This window comes from Lycorma delicatula, chromosome 10, assembly GCF_047948215.1.
Source record: "Lycorma delicatula isolate Av1 chromosome 10, ASM4794821v1, whole genome shotgun sequence".
Lineage (NCBI taxonomy): Eukaryota > Metazoa > Arthropoda > Insecta > Hemiptera > Fulgoridae > Lycorma > Lycorma delicatula.
The window spans coordinates 75,395,480-75,417,853 of NC_134464.1; the positions used below are offsets into that span (position 1 = coordinate 75,395,480).

At 25.9% G+C, this 22,374-nt stretch overlaps 1 protein-coding gene across 9 annotated transcripts in view; it reads left to right on the forward strand.

The window, feature by feature from the left end:
* LOC142331038 (glycogen synthase kinase-3 beta-like) overlaps positions 1 to 12,917 on the forward strand; it is a 183,933-nt gene extending 171,016 nt beyond the window's left edge. For all 9 annotated transcript variants that reach the window (XM_075376647.1, XM_075376651.1, XM_075376648.1 and 6 more), the window contains 2 exons: positions 1,569 to 1,785; positions 3,981 to 12,917. In XM_075376647.1, coding sequence (XP_075232762.1) covers positions 1,569 to 1,771 — 203 coding nt within the window. In that variant the 3' untranslated portion in view covers positions 1,772 to 1,785; positions 3,981 to 12,917. The remainder of the gene's footprint in view (positions 1 to 1,568; positions 1,786 to 3,980) is intronic.
* Positions 12,918 to 22,374: the final 9,457 nt, after the last annotated feature.

Below are 22,374 nucleotides of genomic sequence, written 5' to 3' on the forward strand. Positions count from 1 at the left end.
ACCCACCGGGTTGGTCTAGTGGTGAACGCGTCTTCCCAAATCAGCTGATTTGGAAGTCGAGAGTTCCAGCGTTCAAGTCCTAGTAAAGCCAGCTATTTTTACATGGACTTGAATACTAGATCGTGGATACCGGTGTTCTTGGTGGTTGGATTTCAATTAACCACACATCTCAGGTATGGTCGAACTAAGAATGTACAAGACTACACTTCATTCACACTCATACATATCATCCTCATTCATTCTCTGAAGTATTATCTAAACGGTAGTTACCGGAGGCTAAACAGGAAAAAAAAATAAAGTAGTGGCTAAAAAATGGATTATAAAATAATCACTTGATTATTCTATGGTATTACTAGAAGTTCTAAAGAACATTGAAACGTGTCGTATATATTTTTTATTGTTTAAGTCTCGATTGAAGACAATAGTTACAATTATTTCACGTATTTATTGTTAAACATGTATTAGTATTTTTAAAATATTAATTATTTTTACTGAAAGAACCGTTTGCTACAGGTGTCCCTAAAGTAATTCAAGATTTAAATTTACAAAATATACCTTTATTTATGCATGAATTAGCAAAGTTGTGAATACTTTGAAGTAGTAAACTCAACAATTAAATATGGAAAATATATCTGGCAGTTGCACTCCACATCTCATATGAGTGCAGTCTTTTGATAAAATTTGACATTACATTTTTGTAGACTTTTGGCTCAGTTGTTGCAATAACACATCAGATTTCTCTTTAAGTTCAGGAATGGTTGGTATATGTTTACTGTAAACCTGGACTTTACGTCCTCAGAGATAGTCATGTGGTGTAATATTGCATGACCTTAGTGGCCAATTGTGACATGATATGTGCCACCATCCTGCTGAAAGAACATCTCAAAGCCAATGTCCATGGCTTCCAACTGAGGCCACAAAAATGCTATCATCTCTTGGTAACATACACCATTGTCAGTTTCAGCATAATACTCTTCATATTTTTAATATGTTTTTACTATATTTATGCACTCCTACATCATGTATTTCTCCTTCATGGCTAATTCGCTACTAACCTTGATGTTATTATTACATTGCTACTAACCTTGATGTTATTATTACATCGCTACTAACCTTGATGTTATTTGCTTTTGAGAGCATTGCCCAGCCATTGGAAAAGAAGTGGCATGTAATTTAAATCTTGCATTAATTTTGAAACACCCTGTTTGTTATTTATTTTTAATTGTGTTTATTTTAAATATTTTAATTTTATTCATAAAAATTTTTGATGAATATTTAAATATTAAAAGTGACATTGTATTTATTTATATTAAAAATGAAAGAAATAATTAGTACATTACTCATTATTAAAAGTTAATTCTAATTATGAATTGCATCTGTCTTCTGAAAACATTTCACGTATATTACCGTTACATATAGATTTTCAGAAAAATCTTAGACTTTTTTGTGACTGAGGTCAGTTAAACAAAAATCCAGTCCACTTAATTGAAGATAAAAAATAGATTGTTTGGGATTTTTTTTTAATATAATTTATTATTAAATTTCTTTTTGTTGTCTTTTCATTGCAGAATTAAATATCCAGCCGAACTTAAATTCTATATTGATACCACGGCACACCGTAACTGGTGAAACAGGTTCTGGAGGCGGTGGTGGTGGTGGTGGTGCTGAAGGCGTATCTGGTCCTTCAGTCGGTAATGAAAATAACTCCTCCATGACGCCTGAATCACCTCCAGCTAGCAACCCTTCACAGCAACAATCTGAAATGGCTTAAAACAAACATTACCGGTAATATATATGTTAAGTCTTTTTACTGTAGAATTTTATTATATAAAAATGTAGTTTTTGTACAGGGGACGTTCATGTCAATTGGGACTTTTGTTAGACTAGAGTAAAAATGGAGATTCTTGCGCACTCTGTTGGTTGTACATGTAAGATACAAGTGTCAGCTATTACCTCATGGCACGCTGGTGTGAAGAAGTGTTATACAACAGTCAGTCTAAAGAACATGGTGTCCAGTGTAATGAATGGGTACATGGATCAGCGTGTTGTAATAAAATTTCTCTTGAATGAAGGCGTAAAATCGAGTGAGATTTATTTGCACCTACTTGCACAGTACAGTGATGAGACTGTTAGTCACAGTAAAACATTTGAGTGGTGCAAACATTTTAAAGATCATACATCAGTGAGTGACAATCCTGGTCGAGATGGTTCAGAGCCTACTGTAATCATTCCCATGAACATTCAACGAGTAGAAGATCCTTGATTCGATGGATAACTTCTTAGCAAATTGCCAAAACAATAAATATGTCTGTGGGAACTGTAAACAAAATCATTCACAATCGTCTGAAGTTTACTAAGGTTAATGCACTTTGGGAATGAAGACAGCTTTCTGCTTTTGACTGGCAAAGAAGATTGCAAATCTCCAAAGAGTTGAAGCAACGTTTTGACAAAGAAGGCCAACTTTTTTCTGAATTGAATTGTTACAAGCGATGAATCGATCATCTCACCCCAAATTCAAAACATGCATCGCATGCAAATTCACCACCTTCCAAAAACTTTTGAATAGTTGCTTCTCCAGGCAAAGTTATTGCATCATTCACATTGATTTTCTACCCCGTTAAGTCAATTAAAAGTGATTACTTCTGCAAAGTTCTTCAAGATGTTCTTAGTGCTATCAAGAAAAAACAGCCTGGTATTATCACTAAAAGTGTTCTGTTTCTGCAGGACAATGCACGACATGCACACTACAAGATCTTGGCTGGAAGTTATTGCCAACTCCCCGTACAGTCTGGACCTCGTTCCCAGCAATCTTCACCTGTTTGAGCCCTTGAAATTGTTCCTGGGAGGCCAGTATTTCCACAGCAATGATGAGGTGAAGCAGTCAGTCCTATCTTAACCCACAGGGTTGGTCTAGTGGTTAAAGCGTCTTCCCAAATCAGCTGATTTGGAAGTCGAGAGTTACAGCGTTAAGTCCTAGTAAAGCCAGTTATTTTTACACGGATTTGAATACTAGATCGTGGATACCGGTGTTCTTTGGTGGTTGGGTTTCAATTAACCACACATCTCAGGAACGGTCGAACTGAGAATGTACAAGACTACACTTCATTTACACTCATACATATCATCCTCATTCATCCTGTGAATAATTATCTAAACGGTAGGTACAGGAGGCTAAACAGCAAAAAGAAAGAAAAAAAAAAGTCAGTCCTATCTTGATTTCAACATAACAACAAATCTTTCTACGCTGTAGGTATCTAGCCACCAGTGAAATGGTGGAATAAATATGGCAAGAGATTGCATCAGGATTTCTTTCTATCATAAGTGTGTTCTACATTTATTAAAAATTAGTAGTCCCAAATTGATCCGAAACCCCCGTATATGTTATGAAACATTTTCATGATACCAACAGTGTGTTGTTATAATTTTAGTAATAATCTTATTTTTAACAACTTTCTCTTGATGTAGTACAGTGATAGCTATTTTATTTATGTTTTATGAAGACTTGATATATTTTTGTAAATTTCCAGATAATCAGATTGGAATCTAAAGGAGTCTACATCATGTTTCTAAATTGTATAGCTTGTGCTGAAATTTGTGTTAGTGCCCAAAATACCTTTAGTACTCAGATCATGTATTTTATCATCACTATATTGCTTTCTGATCATTGTTTGATAATTTTATAAGTTTTAATAATAATATATGACATTTTTCTTAAAAACATATGTTAATATATCTCAAATTATTTGCAAAAAAAAATTGTAATATGTCCCGTTACTACTTTTACAGAGATTAAGTTTCATCATACATTTTTTTTTTTAGTACAAGCAATTATTTTATAACATTTTATTTGTTGTAATCTTTTTTCTATACCAATTAATGGATAATTATAGTATACTATTATCACTGACTGAATAGTGAGTTGTTAAAAATTAGCAATTGATAGCAGTAGTTATAATAATAGTTGTTTTCTTTTTTTTCAGATTGTAGGAAAAACGTGATTTGTCAAAACTACACTGCTTCTAATTCTTCTACTTCAAAGTATAACTATAAATAAATTTACATAAATATATATTCATATTTTAAAAAAAAATACATATTTATAGATTCAGGTCATGTGTAGTAACACGTACATAACTACGTTACATGTTGTGAAGAAGTAATAAATATGCAACTTGAATTCTCTATATACATATTATATGTATAAAAATAACTGGCTGATGATACAGAAATAACATGTTGTTATTTACATGTTATTTTATTTAAAAATAAATATACCTTGTAATGTTGATCGATTTGATGGAATAATGATAATTTGTATGACCAGTCATCATCGATCTCTACAGACATGAAAAAAAAGTAAAGAAAGGGTGATTTATTTATTTGATGAAATTTTTTTTTTTAAGAATGAAAGAAAAGTAAATAATGTGTAATAACAATGTTAATATATATTATAATAATATCTTGTGTAAACTTGGCTAGTACAACATCTATCTAGGTCAATATGTATCTTTTATTATGTTAAGAATTATTATTATAATTACGGTTGATTATATTATTTTATTTTATTATCCTTCCTTTCTTTTACATCCTTATCTGATTATAATTAAATTAAATAATAGAAATAAAGTAATATGATGATAATGGAAGAATATGAATAATAAAACTTGAAGAATTAATACCATTTTGTATCGTCTTATTATTATTTTTTTAATTTATTTTATGTCTAACCTCATCTTTTACAAATACCCATGGCTGTATGTACATATTAGAAGTTATTCATTATGCATAATCATATACATGTGATGTGGATTCAGAAATATTGTAACTTTCTTAGTAGTATTTCACTTAAAGGATTGTAGAATCTTTTACGATTTGTAGTCTAATGGCGATATTAATGAAGAGTTATCTTTAGCATACTAATGATATTAATGAAGAGTTATCTCTATATTTAGTTTGATTTTAATTACCAATATAAAAATCATATTGGAATGATAAGATACCTAAAATGTTTATATTAAGATATATCTTTGATTGATAATTTTATTAAAATGTATATTTATTTATTTCCAATGGCCACATGTGCTCAATTAAAAGAGATTTTTTTATACTTATGAGGGAAATTAAATGATTGAAAATGAACAGATGGATTAAAAATCAGATAACCAGATCACTTGAGTTTGAATTTAGCATGTGACCACCAATCGAAGTGTATATTAAAAATAATTTGTTATAAAAAGAAATAGAAAAATAGCCCAGTAAACAGGATACATACGTATAATTTCAATGGTGTTCACAACCACCACCATTTAACCCTGAAGCAGTTGTCAAAATTTTCATAAGGCACCTGTAATTTTTTTCCAACTAATGTTTTAAAAATTTAATTTAAAAAATTTACCATAAAATTTTTTGTGCGAATTGTTACCAGATGTTCCTTTGAAATCTTAATAAAACAAATAATATTTTTCCAACAAATAATTCAAACTCATATACTAGTTCATGTATTTTATTTCTCTTTTTAAAATGTGTATCCATTAAAAAAATATTTATGAATTATAAATCCTAAAATAAAAGTCTGAAATGTTTATATAATTTTTTTTTTTTAAATTCATAGATATTTTATCCAATTATAATTATAAATGTATTTAAATACACATACATACATACATGTGTAAATATTGCATTAAAGAAAATTACTTATTTATATTAGATGGATTATAAATTAATTTCATATCAGAGTAAAATATTAATGCAGCACCATCTTTTCATTTAGATAAAACAGGAAAAAAGTGTTTTTTGATGAATTCTGGTATTAAAATATCACTTCTAATTTTAAAATATAATTACCAGTAGATCAGTCAGTCAGTAGCCATAAAACAATAGATTAAATTGAAGGTCCTATGTTTTATAGTGCAGTAGAATTATCATTTTTAATGTAATAACTGTTTAGCTGCACTTCTTTGCATGAATGAATTATCATCCTGTTCAGATATTTTATTTCAGCAAAAATCTTTAAAATACACACATGCACCTTAAACTTATAACAGATTCATGCCAATTCATTAAATTTTATTAAACTGTTAGTAATATTTTAAAATTAGATTGGAGGCAGTGACCATAATTGCAAGGAAATATTTTTTTTATTTTTTGTACTTTTATTAACACTTCATCCGTAAATTCATGGCAGGAAAGATAAAAACAAGAGAAAAGAAAAAAGAAAGAACACATTTTATTTATGATGATATACAATATAGAAGGTATTAAAAATGTTTAAGCTACATTAAAATATTATTTGGTAGAAGCTGTTATCTGGTATCTGCTGAAAAGTTGGTCAACAAAGATGCTCTTGTCATTGTTAACGGTTTGTGTGAAGGTTTTATTTTATTCCCTTCACTGTTACAATCAGATTACCCAAATTATAAGTAATTTACAGTATATATGAAAATGTTTTAAGTTATGAATAATCCTGTCCATTTTACTAAATTTCCTCATGCTATGGAATTCTTTATTATACGGGTTTAAATTAATCAGTGTAAGTGAAACCAACTTGTTAGTTTAATATTAACTTTTTTATCAACCATTTACAGGCAAGCATATTTCTTTTAGTAAATCATTAAATCTTGTCAGAACTAGCTCTTTCGCATGTTTATTTAATTCTCAAAGATTTGGTACAAAGCTCTTAAAAAACACAAAAAGTTAGTATTAAATTTAAAATAAAAATTTATTCATTTTCACAGCTTATGCTGTATCATTCTGCTCTTTATAATGGTTGTTCTGTCTTTCAAATTTCCTTGATAGAATTTCAGCCTTTTTTTATTTTATGAAATGTTTTAGTTGCTGCAAAAAAAAAAATATATTTTTACTGGTTTAGATTTAATATCTTTCATCAATTTTACTTTTTATATTTGAATCGATCTTTGAGATAGAATTGTCACATAGTATTATGTATTTAAAGATGAGTATAGAACCAAATAACCCATTTCAACAAACAAATCTGTAATTTATTTTTAATAGATTAATAAATATTCTGTCTTTTATTTGTGACTTTTTTAAACTTCATTTAATATTTTTTCTGATATAACAATGAACTAATTAATGACTTTCTGGTTAGTTGTAATTTGTTTTATTTATTTTCTCTTATCTTTAAGACGCCAACTTAAGTTAACACATCTGTACAATGGTCTTGTCAAAATTATAGCCCTTCATAGATAGTATCTTGTGTAGTTATACTCAGCATTTAATATTTAAATGCTGTTTATGTAATTCTTATATTAAAAAAATAGAATACAAATCATATCAAATAAAAACTGTTATTGAAAAAGAACAATAACAGATAGCTCCTTTTTTCACAAGAGTACTGCCATGAAAAATTGTATAATATTGTATGTCGCCCTATTAATAAAGTTGATATTTTTTTAGCACACGTATTTGTTACATATGGTTATAAATAATTTTCTTTTTGAAAAATATTAAATTAATATTTATAAAAACAGAAATAACAAAAAAATGTATAAATTTGTAACAATATTATATATTGTCTGGGATGGTTTTTTTTTTTTTTAATGAAAATTAATTTTCATGTTCTGACTACAATACTATATATCATCAATGTAAATCTGTACTGTTTTTTTTTTTTTATTGTATAAATATAAATTGTTTTTTAAAAACAAGTAATTATTATTGATGTGTATACATAAAATATATTTCATAAATTTATTTTGTAGTTTTTTAATATATTTGTTAGGTTATTTTTTAGAAGTGTAATTATTATTTTAATCAATAACACTATATTCGTCTTTGAATCTTTCAATTTTGATTGACTCGGCTCCTAATTTTTTTTACTGTAATTGTCAGTGCCGTTGCTGTTTGATGTTATAAAATGTTTTACACACGCATGTAAGTGGTGTAAATGTATGAATCAATGTGTTTTTTTACATAGAACAATATTAAGTTTATACAGTAAATGTGTAGATTATTTGTAATAATTTTTAAGTTATTGTTTCTCTTTATTTAATTTATGTAATTGTTGTATAAATCTTCAAAATAAATATTTAATTTTAATATTGTATAATTTAATTGTCTTCGTTTTTTTGTGATAAATAAATCTTATATTATAATTACTTCATTATTAATTAGTTTTTAATTAATTATCTGTAATTTTTATTCAGTTATTTATAAATTAATATTACATTGACGAAAATATAACTAAAAAAAATTTTAAACTGAAATAAGTCATATGTATATTGTGTATAATGTTTTCATTTAAGAAAATATTAGATAGGTTTCAGTTTTAATAATTAATTCGTAGAAGGAAGGACCAACTTTAATATACGTTTGAAATTTAATTTAGTTTGTTTTTTTTTACATGTCATTTAATTTTTTCATATTATAATAATTTAGCTATATATATTTTAATTATAAGTAATAAAATTAATTAAAATATTAACCCATTACTGTCTAAATATTTCTTTGTCACATAGTGTCATAATCTTTGGTTGGACTGAAATATTTTTTTGTGTAGTTTCAGTTTGTCATAAAAGAATTGTGTACTCTAAAAATTATACATTCTTTTATCATTGTTTTTTTTTTTTTTTTTTTTAATATTACTAGTTATTTAGGCTATTTTTTAGTGTATACATGTTTAAGGATATCATTTTATTGCCACTATTAAATTCTCAATATTCATTTTTTATGATAATATAATAATTTAATTCACAGTTCTACCAATAATTTTGTTGATATGCTATAATATAATAAATTACATTACATTTCATAACATTTTGAAGGAAAATTCCTTCAAATTTAACACCAGTGATTTGTTAGTGTTTTTTTCCTGTTTGTATATCCCATGAGCTAATAATTAGAATATGTTCAGCTTGCAGGGCAATTGGATGATCATCTTAAGCTGGTTGAATTCCCTTTAGGTTGAGCAACTGAACTACTTTTACACTTGTGTAATACAAATACTAAGTGTTTTTATAAATTATGAAAATGCTTGAAATAAAATAACACCAAATATTAGATTATAAAATTACCTATCTGTAATTATTAAAACATTCATTGTATTAAGAAACCTAAAAAGAATAGTCAAAAATTTTTTTTAATTTTATGTAATCATTATTTAGTTATGAAATAAATAGTGAGATGGTGGCATGGTATAAATGGAAATTTGATTTATTTTGCTTTTTTATTTGTACCTACACCACTTAGCAAGATATTTGTATCAAAATCTGATCTGCTACATTTTAACCAATAGTTAGTTCATTGGTATTAAATATTTTTTTTAACAAAAGTCACTGAAACAAAGTTTTCAACATGAACTACAGTTTTTCATAGTTTGTGTTAGTAAAAAATTTAATCAGTGATTTTTATGTAGTTGAAGAAAACAAACGTAACTATAGCTAAAGGTAGAAAGTGATTAACAGATTTTTGTTTCGCAGTTATTTTGGTTTTTGCAGCCTGTTGTTGATTTATCATTGAATTCTAATTTGAAGAAACCGATAAGAGTTTTTGAATTCTTAACTGAATTTGGATAGTTTTAGTATTAATGTATGAAATTTTATAACATTCTAATTAAAAAAAAAAAAAAAAAAAAAAAAAAAAAAAAATATTATAATTAGGTTAAATAAAGTTTGTCATCAGATCTGCTTAATTTATACCGGTGTTGATTTTTTTTGGGGGAGGGAGTAGTTCTCATAACACAGCGTAATGTATATTTCACCAAATTATAATGCACTTAAAGATAGTCATAAATGACTTTACAGTCTAGTTTAAATAGAATCTAAGTGGTAAAAAAACAGCAAAGCATGAACAGTGTAGTTAGTTATTATGATATAATACACAGGTAGTGGGTTGATATGTCTACAATATTATAGTTAAATTCTCAAAAATAAAGACAAATACTTGCTTGACTGTAACCACAATTTTCATTTATTTACTTCTACATTTAATTCTTATGGCTATTATTATAAGATTTTGTTTTATGTTATAAATATTTTTTTTCTCAAACTAATGAAAAATTCATTTTCTCAATTACTTGTTTTTAGAAGATGGTTATAACTGACACATCTGAAATTGAAACATTTTTATCAGAATATTAAATCCATTTACTGAAATCCAGTTTAGGTACATTACCATCATTTTAAATTATCATTCTGTATATTTATTAAAATTAGGAATTCTTTACTTACTATTTAAAAAATTTCTACCATTAGTTGCAATTCTAAGTTAAATTTGGGCATTTTTTGTATCTTGTATAGACAGAAATGGGTTAAATCAATGGTTGTTTAATAAATATTAAAGTTATACATGTGAAATACAGATGTGAAAGAAAAAATTAGATGATTGGTACTGTTCTAATATGGTATTTTATTAATTTTTTATTCACATACAATTTTTGTACTTGGTAAAGCATAGTTGTCCCTTTGGAATAAAGAATACTAAGGAGATTCAGTAGCTGTTTTAAATAGTATGATCCTTCTAAAGGTGTTTACTTATTTGTGTAAACATTATTATGCCTATTTTTATAAACAAAATCACACAATGCCTGAAGGATTTTGAAATGCTTAACATAATATACAGCAAGCAGCACATCATATACTGCAACATAAAAATGTCGGTTGCAAAATCTAATTTTTTCCCCCACACTGTGTATATATATATATAATATACGTATATTTAATTGTTTAGTACAAGTAAAATGAAGATTTTTTTTTAAATTAGATTTTATTTTATTGTATCAATATTTTAAATTAATTAAAAATAATATTATTAATTTAATATATTAATTGTAAATAATAACGTAAGAGAATTGTACGTTAACAGTACAAAAATAACAAATAGCCTATGATGAACTGATTGGTAAAGAAAAAAGAATCAAAGATTTGATAATATCCAGATCACTGTTTTAGTGGTTAAGATCAGCCAAAATTAAGTGATTGGAATGGTGCTGACTATTTTTTACTGTGTGTAGTGAGAATACGTTGTGAATTAGTGTTTGATTGTTCGCTGCATGTTTTAATTTATTATGATTAACCCTTGCATTTGGTTGGCCAATCCAGTGAATTGCTTATTCCAGCTTATTTTTTTAAATTTTGATTGTTAGTGTCTGAAATATAATTTCTTCTTTTATATAAAAAAAATTTCTCTATTTATAGAGAATTGATATGATTAGACACAGGACAAATTCTATAGGCCTCTAGTGATGGCTTTTAGATAGTATATTTTACATAATTTAATTGCATGCAATCTAAGTATTGAATTTTTATTGTTACAGCAAAATAATGATTGATTTATAATTTTTTTTAATGTTGTATTTTATTTTAATTGGTTCCATTTGCAGGATCCTAAATAAATTTTTGTTTATAAATAAAATTATAAACAAATTAAATGCTTATAAATTTTGTTTAAATATATATATATATCTGTATATTTGGAATTATTATAAATAAAACAACAGTAAAACATTTCAAAACAAAATTATTAATTATTTATAAGAGACTATATTGTTACAAAAATTCTTTTGACCCTGTATAACTTTATAGAGAATATTTCATATATTGCATAGTTTTTCTTATATTTTAATCTTTTGTTTCTTATTTTTATAAGTTATCATTTTGGTGAATTCTGATCCCTTGTAAAAGTGTAGTTTACCTTATAAGGGTGTGCTGTTCCAAACAGGCAAGGTGTTTACATTCGTCACATTATAATTTATAAAAAACTGAAAAAATTTGTTATCTTGTTATAACCAAGTGGTTTTAATCTCATTGAATAAATTTTAAACGTTTAGTTAATTTGTTGAAGTCCCTTAGTTAATTTTTTGTGTACTGTTCAGTCCCTTTAGACATGGTATTACTATTTTTTTATTTTTTTTTTTTTTTAATAGTAAAATTGTAACAATATTACATATGTAATAATTAATTAAACTAAACATAAATACTGCAGTTAAAATCAATGTTTCATTAAAAAAATATATATATTTTTTCTTCATAGTTGCAACTCTTGGAACTGTAATGCTTAATAAATAAAATACTTTATAATTTTTTTTTTACGATTTCATGATATTAAGTTATTCAGCATATTAAACATTTTATGAAATATTTTTTAAATTTTTAAAAAATTGCATTTTTAAGCTCCAGATTTGATGATTTAAAATTGCTTACTTGTCACTATACAAAAATGATGTAAATTGATTAAAAAAAAACCTCCAGATCTTTATTTTTGTATAATTTTTATGTTTTTTAACGTAATTTCAGTCGTATGTAATTTTTTTATCATAACAGTTGTGTACAATTAAGAATTTTGTACAAATTGTTCCTTTTCACAATTGTTTCAAATCTTTATTAGGTAAGAATTATTATAAATAAATATTGATTCAAAAGTAGTTAAGAAAACATGCAATGTAAGTTGGTGTAACTGTTCTGCATAATAATAACAACTTGAAAAAGTCGTATCCGGAAAGACAATTTTTACAATGTAGCATTCAGCGAACAAGTAGAAAACTGATGCATGATTGATAAAAATATTATAAGCATTTCAAGAAATATTTGAATTAGAGATAGAGATCGATCACACTAACAGCAGCAAGTCAGAAGTATTAACGCAGTTAGTATATTGTGTGAATTTCAGGTTCAAATTTCAATCAGGGATAGTATTTTCACACTCTTTAAAATGTTATATATCTTTACAATGCATAAGCCTTAAGGTTTTCTGTGATGATCGTCACACAAAAAAGAGTTACAAAATATATGTAAGTTGTGATCCAGCTACTAACTACTTCATTCTGAGCTACTATAAATGGTTTGTCTGTTAATGGTCTTTCATGAAAACAACATTAAATAGAAGTTATGTTTGACAGTGTATTTTTATAATCATTTTAAGTATTAAGATTTTCAGTAAAATATTATTTAATTTGTTTGTTTTATTTTTTTTATTATTAGTAGCCCTATTATTACCATATTAGCCTACATATCTCGTCTTAGACTGAAGTTAAATGTGTTTATTCTGTAGCAGATTTATTTTTAACAAATATTATTATTTAATGATAAATTTACGCATAAATGATTTTTATGTAAAATTATTGTTAATTTTTTTTCCAATAAATAAAAGTAAATTTAATTAGTTTGTGTTTTTTTTATGAATTTTGGCACTTATCAGATAATGTATACCAATTTGATTATTTTTTTCTGATGTCAATTTATTTACTATTTTATAATATAATAAATACAAACTCGATTGTATATTTCCCAGTTTTTTTATGTGTAGATTGAAAAATTCTGCACTTTCTTCCACTTCCTTTTACTATTAAAGCTAAAATCCTCGCACTTTATCCAGTGTATATTATTCACAGTTTATAAACAGACGTGTGGACACAATTATTATATTATCCTTTTGTATTGGATACCTGATGAAAAAATAACTAGCTTTAATTGTCAAGAGCAAGCAGGTAGCAAAAGCATTTGTCCCCCCTAAAGTTATGTAAGTTGTACAGAAGTATAAACATGTTTTTTCATCTATCAGAATTCACTTTGTCAGTAAAAGTAAGTAAATTCATTTAAACTTTAATTACAAGTTTTGAAGAAACTAAGGAAAACCTCCAGTTTGCCAACAACTAAATTTTTATTTCATCAAATTTATGTAGCATAATTTACTTCTGAAGCAGGATCTTCTTGAGGTTATCCTTCATACTATAAATAACTATTGACTGCTGGAGACAGCAAGCAGACAGTTAGTAAGTATAAGTATGTTACATTTCACATATATTTTATTTATAAATGTATGAAAAAGATCAGTTGGTTAACTGATAAGTGCCAAAATGTTTATCTGTGCGGATAGATTTATAATTTTTATTATTTTCTTTCATATATATATATTTATAAACATATTTGTGATTATAAAAAAATTCCAGTGAATTTATATTTGCTTGTCCCTTTACGTTTGTAAAAATAATTAAACCACTATTTAAAAAATATTTACATTCACTAGCTAATTTATAACCAATGCATAAACTTCATTCCTATTAATTCAGAAAACTGATATTTTTTCTGAGCTGCTAGCTGTTTAAATTTTATTAAAGATGACTTTCAGAGCTCACTGATTATTTATTCATATACAGCAACTTACTGGTTTTTTTTTTTTTTTTATAGAAAGATGTTAAAAAAATTACACCATATAACAATTTCAAGATTGGTGGATGATTAGGCTAAGTATATGTAATTTTAAGATGTTATCTAAATAAATGATGGAACAAATAATGAAATATTCTGGTTATATTTATAATTCAACACCATAAACTGTAGAAAGAGTTAAGAAATCTACTTGTAATCAGTTGCTCCATTGAATTGATTGTGCTGGAGCAACCAGGACATACAGTCAATATAGTATTTCAACTTAAAATTCTCATTTTTTTAAATTGTATAAGTATGGGTGTATTTGATTTCTAAAACAATTTTTGCTTTTTAGAATTTGTCAAATTTCACAAAGTTTAATTAGAAAAATTATAATTAAATATAAATTAAAGAAATTGTGCAGTACAAATTATGGGAAATAAAAAGCAACATTTAAGTATTGTTGAGCAGATGATAACTCAAAAAATTACTTTCTTGTAGTCTAATGTAATGGGGGAAAAAATTATTGTTATATTAGCAGTAAGATATTTTGTTGTATCCTTCATTGGTAGGTTCTTGTGTCATAATCACCAGCAGGTGGTTTTTAAGAGTTAGTGCATTTTTTCCATATTTTTCTTATAATGTACTCATCCATTAAAAATAAAAATACCATTTATAGACTCTTTGCCTTGAAGCATATTTAATAGGACTTTTTAACAGTTATTTGTACTTTATTTCTAAGTTTTTTTGGAGAATACAATATTTTAATGTAATTTTTAACTGCATGGTTTTATTTAATTAATTTAAGTCATGGTACAGCATTATTCATTTTTCACTACATCATAAAAAAATAAAATAGAAAAGTAACTATAGTTTGGCTAAGCTTGTTTTCAGATATGAATAATAATTCTGTTTGTAATTGTTATGGAATAATTAGCTCTGCAGTAATTCTTTTATAAACAAAAAAAATACTGTGTATAATGTTTTCCACTGTACTGAAAATGGTTAAGGCGTAAATTTTTATTACTGTATTCTGCTTTTGTACTGTTTTATGATCTGAAAATTTTGTGTTTCTTTGCCATGTAAAATATACATTTTAAAAAACAAAAACAATGGTGATATTCTATTACAATAAGTAGACAACTTGAACGTGAATTTATAAAATATTGAACTGTTTATTTTACTGAATTAAAGGGAAGATGTGTTGATGGTCTAACATGAAGAGTAGCAGTTAGATGAACAGTAGTGTAATTTTACGGTGCTTTGAAAAAATATATATTTTTGATTACAGTTCAATAGATATTTGATTAATTATTAATGTTTATCAATTTTATTTATTTCAGTCAGTGTTGAAATTTTATTCCAGGAAAAAAATGTATGGTACATTGAATAAAAGTTTTCAATTAAAAAAAAATATATATAATTACCCTTAAATCAGATAAACATGGTTCGTTATCAACATGAAATAATTTTTTTAGACAGATTTTATAATGTAATTAGTCATAAACCAGAATAAGTAATTGTATTTAGTGTTATAAATAAATTTATTTTTTAAACTGCTACCACTGCTTACAACTTAATGAATTATAGTTGAACTATTATGGAGGAAATCCACATTAGGCAAACAATTACAATTTAGACCTACATAACAGCTTCTTTGTTATAAAATATTTGAAAAAATTTCATAATTCAATCTGTGTTGGAAGAAAACCAATTTATGGATATATTGCAATTGTATAGACCGTAAGGATTTTGTAAACAAAGCCAATGTATGTTAAGTAATATTTTTATTTATAGTAATTACTTTATGCATGATAAAAATTGTAACTATAAATAAATAATATATATTCCATGAAACATAAACAAATCATGAAGAATTTACTTCTTTTTACCCCTCATCTTACAAAAACATTTTATTACAGCTTAAAAATCACTAAGAAATTTATAATTTCTGATAAACACAGAGCTTCTGTTATATAGAATCTTGCAGCAAGGAATAAGAAACACAATTACCTTGCATATTTTAATAGTCATATTTTTATCCCAGATGTTTTTTTTACTTTAATTCATTTGCCCTCTTTTTGTTCATTGATGAGCAGTTCTCTATTGTAAAAAGAATTTTTTTTTATTATTTTTATGCAATCTCCATTCAAACCTCTCACAATATCATTCATCACATGTTAGTTTTCACTTGCATTAAATATTTTATCATTTTCTTTTTTCCTCATCAGTTGAATGTAATTTTGGTAGTTCTTGTAATGATACACTTCCTGAGGGATGCTTGGCTACATCAATCTCATCCTTTTGCAGATCTAATTCCCATTTTATCAGCAATACTCGTTATTAAAATATAATTCAATTCTTCACAAATTTCCTTTAAGGATATATTTTTCAGTTTCTCTGATATTGCTCCAAATGCTTTACTTGTTTTCTTCATTTTTAAATTACCATGCGTCTTTAAATATTTTTTGAAGTTCTTTAACTCATTTTTCACTTACGGAAACAATTCAGTTTTCTTTCATAATATTAATCTGTTTATAATTGAAAAACACTGGAGTGTTATTACTAGAAGTGGATTCTGGTTTTTGAAAGAAAATAGACTATACAGTTCATATTAAACTTTAAAATTAGATCAGATAATAACAAATTACTCAGCTGATACAAGATAATGAATGAGTTATTGTTTATTTTGACTTCTTTTTCAGTAAATCTCCAGATTTTTATATTAAGTTTGAGACCATAATTAAGACCTTTGAGATTTTAAGAGTTATTTATTAGTTAATTTGCCAGGACATCTTAACACAGAATTGTTGAAATGGCATTTATCACTTGTACATAAACAAGTGTAAGGTATATTATTTCTACCACATTATTAAAGAAATTACTTTTTTTTAATTTAAAATATGTTTTGTTAAATGTTGTATTCTGTTAAATATAGTTAAAATATATACAAAATTTCTTTTTGTATATATCAGATGTTGAATACTGGTTTTTATATATTAAACCACAGTATATTAGTCAAATTTCATTTTGATAACAATTTTGAATTATCAGAGATCTGCCATATAAGTTAATATTACATTTTTACTACTATTAATTGTTTCATTTATTTCACTGACATTAGCAGTAACAAGCCTGACTCATACAAGTAAATGGAGTTGGTCTAAATCAGAATAAAGAACATTAAAGTCAGATTGAATCATAAAAATCATCTGAGCACATATATTGTCATTCATGATGTGATGGTTGTTTATACACACTGAAATGGTATAAAGTCAGAAAATTTATAATAAAGTCGTATTTCAAAATATTTGTTAGTGTTTAGATCACCCTCTTACATTTTAAATCTGAAGACTTCAATTTCACTTAGGATTTGTAGTCTATGTATGTAGATTCAACTGGAGGGATGTAACTACCCTGTAAAGGGCATTGTGATAAAAATAATTATTTAAATATTTTTTATAGTAATATAATTATAAAAAATGTACTCTTGATAGCATACACATATATAGAATTAGTTATAAATATCACTAAATGATGTGTTTAATATTTTTATTATATTCATTTTTTTTAATGATTCAGTGATATGTATCTTTGAGGTGAAAAGAAAACGTAACCTCTTTATTTCGTAAATCTTGTCATAATACATCTTACAAGTATTTCATAGGCTTTTTACTGTGTATGTTAACATCATTAGTTAGATTGAAACCAGTTTTCCAAGTTAATATCTTATTTACAATCTAGCATAGCAATGAGGGTTATATTACATACCCATTTATCCTATTTCTATAAAAATGTTACTATATTTACTGATGTGAATTTTGTATAAACAATCCAAGAGTTTGAGCACTTTTAATAAAGATGTCACTGTGAACAGAGGTATAATCTTCTAACACTGTGCTGCATTGACAGTAATTTTTTAATATTTTCTTAAGTGGTTCTCGAAAAGGTATTATTCTTATATTTGTTACTGGTTAAAGCATTTTAATATGCCAACTCTATTTAACAATATCTTAAAATTAAAAATCGATATTTTCTTTCAGCGTAATATAGCCTAAAAAAAGGTGAAAAGAAAGTAACTATATATCTAAGCACTATCCACTAATCATTAAAAATTATTCTTTTACAGAATTTTAAAATACATAAGAAATGTAAAGTATGCTTTACATTTGATTTAAAATTATGATTTTACATCAATTCATTATTTATAATAAATATATGTTATTTAATATAAAAAGTTAAATCACATGATTTTGTATATGGTTTAGGTATTAATATATTTAATAATTTTTTTAAATAAATAAAATTTTATTGTTTAACTTACCATAAATTTTTATTTCATTGGTTTTTACAAAAGTTTTTTTTTTTTATATTTTGTTTACGTTAAGTAAGCACTTTATTTACAGTTTAATTTTAATTTAATGAATACAGTGAAATTTTAATAATGTCATATCAAATAGAATTACCATTTAAAAATGCAGAAAATGAAAAAGGTAACACATTTTAATTAATATATTAATAAATAAATGTACAATATATTAATAAATTAAATGTACATAAGTTTTTCCGTTAATTTAATTTTGCTACGTTTTAATCTTATTTTAAATCATTTTGAGTGTTTTATTATATTACAATTTATTTGATTCCTATTAAAATTATTAAAACATTTTTAGGTCTATGGTTTAAGTTTCAGTGAATACATTTTATTTGACTGATAGTTAAATTAAGATAATTCAGAAAGAAGTTTGATATGTATAACTTTATTTTAATGACTAACTACATTTGATTTTGATTTTTTTAAAACTGATTTTTTTTTTAAATTTTATTTGTTATATTTATATCAATGTTAAGTGTTAATTATTTGATTTATTTATAATTAAAAATAAACAATTTCACCAAACATCAATCCAATGTTTAATTAAATATTTTTTCAAATACACTTACATTGAAATTATTTAAAGAGCAAAAATTTGCAATGTGTGAAATTTCTGCTATCTGTCAGGAGTTGAGACCAAGTCCATAGCAGTTACTTAAATAATTCTTTGTAGTGTACAACATTGTACAAAACAGTAGTAGTAATTCTTGGGTATGACAACCCAGGCAGAATTAAACAAGAAAAAACTGCTGTATAGCAATAGAATTATGTTAGAAAAGAAAAGTTATGTACAGAATGAATATTAACAATTTAAAGGTGTCCACAAAAAGAGTTTTTTTTCAGTCTTTCTCCACTCATTCCATTATTAAAAAGAGATTGGTTTACAAGTGATTACAGAGTTTATTTATTAAGCTTCAGCTTCATCGGCAAAGATATAGTGTGGCTAGTACTGTGAAAGTCATATTCCAGTTTGTAACAGCTTAAACAGTAAAGCAAAGTGGTAGTGAGCAGGTTATCAGATGTAGAAAGTTTATTTATTTTTGGCCCTGGTGGTTATTGAGGCCGACAATTAACAAGTAATGGTTAAATGAGGTTTTATTATATCTTCCTTTTTTAATGCATATTTTGATCCCATAAAAGTAAAAAAAAGATATTTATACAGAATAAGATAATGAAAAGTATGCATAGTTTTTAATTTTATCTCTAAATTTATCATTATTACATTCAGCTTAAATTTTTATGTAAATCAATAGCTGAAATATTTTTATTTTATGAAAATTATCTGATTGATTAAATTCAAAACTTATTACTACATTCCCCCCCCCCCCCAATTCTATTATGTGGACTTTTCATTATACATATATATATTTTTTCTGGTTTTAATCATTAGAAGTAGCTTTAACTAATTATATTTTTTGCAGATTGCCTAGATGCACATTCTTGTGCTTTAAAAATTTTGCTATTATCAACTTTTTTTTATTCATCATTTTCTCCCTTTAAGCTCTAGCCTTGACATATTAAAGTTCTGACATATACAATAAAAACTATCTAATTGAAATAGAGAAGTTTTCTTCCCTCAAAATATGATTTTCTAATTATTTCAATTTTTTTTTCAAATCAGTTTATATTATATTTTTAGGCAGAATAAATCATCACTTTTAATGCTAAACCTGAAAATGTTGACTTTTTATTAAAATTATCGATGTTGATTTATTTATGGCAAAAGCATAAATATAAAACAAAATTAGATATTATATTTTTGAGACATTTTTTTATAATAATCTCTTATTGTTTCTTTGAGTTATTATAATATAGATTACTATAAAAACATAAGTCTAAAAATAATGGGTTTTTCTTTTTCTTATGAGAATAATAAAAAAATTATAATATAATTACAGATTATGTTGTGATCTAATATTTTTAACATAATAAATTCATTGTGACTGTTGTCTACAAAAATTAGACAATTTAATTAAAATTTGAGAGCTTTAGCTTTTTACGGTAATATTGTTTGAAAATAAAACCTTAAGATTAATAATATTTAAAAGGTTATGATAAAATTTCTTTACAGTTAAAGTTAACAATTTAAAAATATATTCTAGGTTCAGATGACATGATAGCAACGTAAAAAGGTTATATAGTTTATCGATGTTGTGTTAATTAAATTCTGTTGTGAATTTCAATTTAGATTTAAATTACCATTCTTATTTTGAAAATTGGTTTTGAATGCAAGCGTACATGTTAATAAAAATGTTGTTTATTGTGTTAAAAATTATTTTAGCCAATTGTGTAAAAGTGGGACAACGTAATACAGTTCAAAACTAGACAGATATCTTTGAAACCAGCACCCAAAGTAACCGAGAGAGCTTAAAGCGTAGTGGGTATATATATTTTTCTAGATGGGACAGTCTTTCTGTTGGTATAAAAATTGTTTTTTATATTTTCTGGTTATTTATTTCAGATTTATGCATAAAAGAACACTTCTATTCTTAAGAAATTTTATACTCTTATCATCAGTGTTCTGTTATTTAGCAGCTCCTTCTTTACATGGCATTGGCCCTCCAATCTTTTCTATTTTCAGCTGCAGCTAACCTTTTTGTATGAACACCTATATCATCGAGCAGTTTCCATGTTCATCTAAATGCTTCAATGACTTCTCTTACAGTGATCGGATTGAGGGAATATTTTACCTCTGTAATATTTTTTGTGAAGCACCATTGCCATGTCTCTTTTAGGGAATTCCAAGGGATCTTTAATGTGGTGGTAACCCATTTCCTTCTACATTTTCAAACTGTTGACTTTCCTGTGGTTCATCCGTCTTTAGGGATGATTTCTCACCCCAAGGGCAAAAGAGTGCCCTGACCCTCTACCTACTCCTCCACTCTACTAGAGACCATTGGCACTTACATAGAGGGGGCTCCTTATCCTGGGAGCTACTTGCAGTGTTGACATACTAGGCAATAAGGTCATCACATCCTATGCATAATCTGTACAGGTGTAGGGATCCTTATGCCCCATCCATCTCTTATAAATCTGTAGATAATTATTGATAAGGAATGTTGATTTTTTGTTACTGGGAGTAAGTGTAGGTGAGCATTAAGGCAAATGGATAAGGATTTAAAGCTAAATAGAGACGATAAAGCATGGATGCATATTCTATGTGTAATTAGTTCTTGATATAATCAATGTTAGCTACTAATAATTGATGGCATTTTGATACCAGTATGCATAGCAGACTAACTGCTAATTATTGGCTTCTTATAGCATTCGTATAATGACTCTTTCTAGGAATGGGTTGTAACAATGAAGTTTAAAAAATCATTTATATAATACTCGTATGTAGTCTTTTACTCTTTTTTTTTTAGTTTGGAGAATGTATTTTTGGCTTCACTAGAAGTTTTGTTTACTTATTGTCTTCCTGTTAATGCTTTTTGGTTTCGTTGAAACAATTTTTCTTCAATTTGTATTGTTTTCAGATTCCTTTCATTCTGATTATCTGGTAAATTTCTTTTTTAATCTGAATAAAATAATATTGCTACGTAATAAAAAAATGTTACTGCAAATTTTTTTAGTTTTTTAGGTTTATATTTTTTGGTTTATATTATTGAAGTTTAACTATGTATCAGTGTCTTCCCTTAAACAAATTTCTTTCCAAAAGTATTTAAAAAAATTTATTGTAGATTAAAATCATTTACAGTAACAGGATATAATTGAGATAGATCATGATTCAATATTACAAACAAAATGATGAATTTTTTGTTGTCATTAATCTTTTTCTGCTGCCGCCTTAAATGTATCTGATTTTTTATGCCTGTTTTCATAGGAGGTTTATGACGTGTAAACAAGTTAAAATTACTTATTATCATAAATGAAGGTATCTTACTGATGTTATGAATT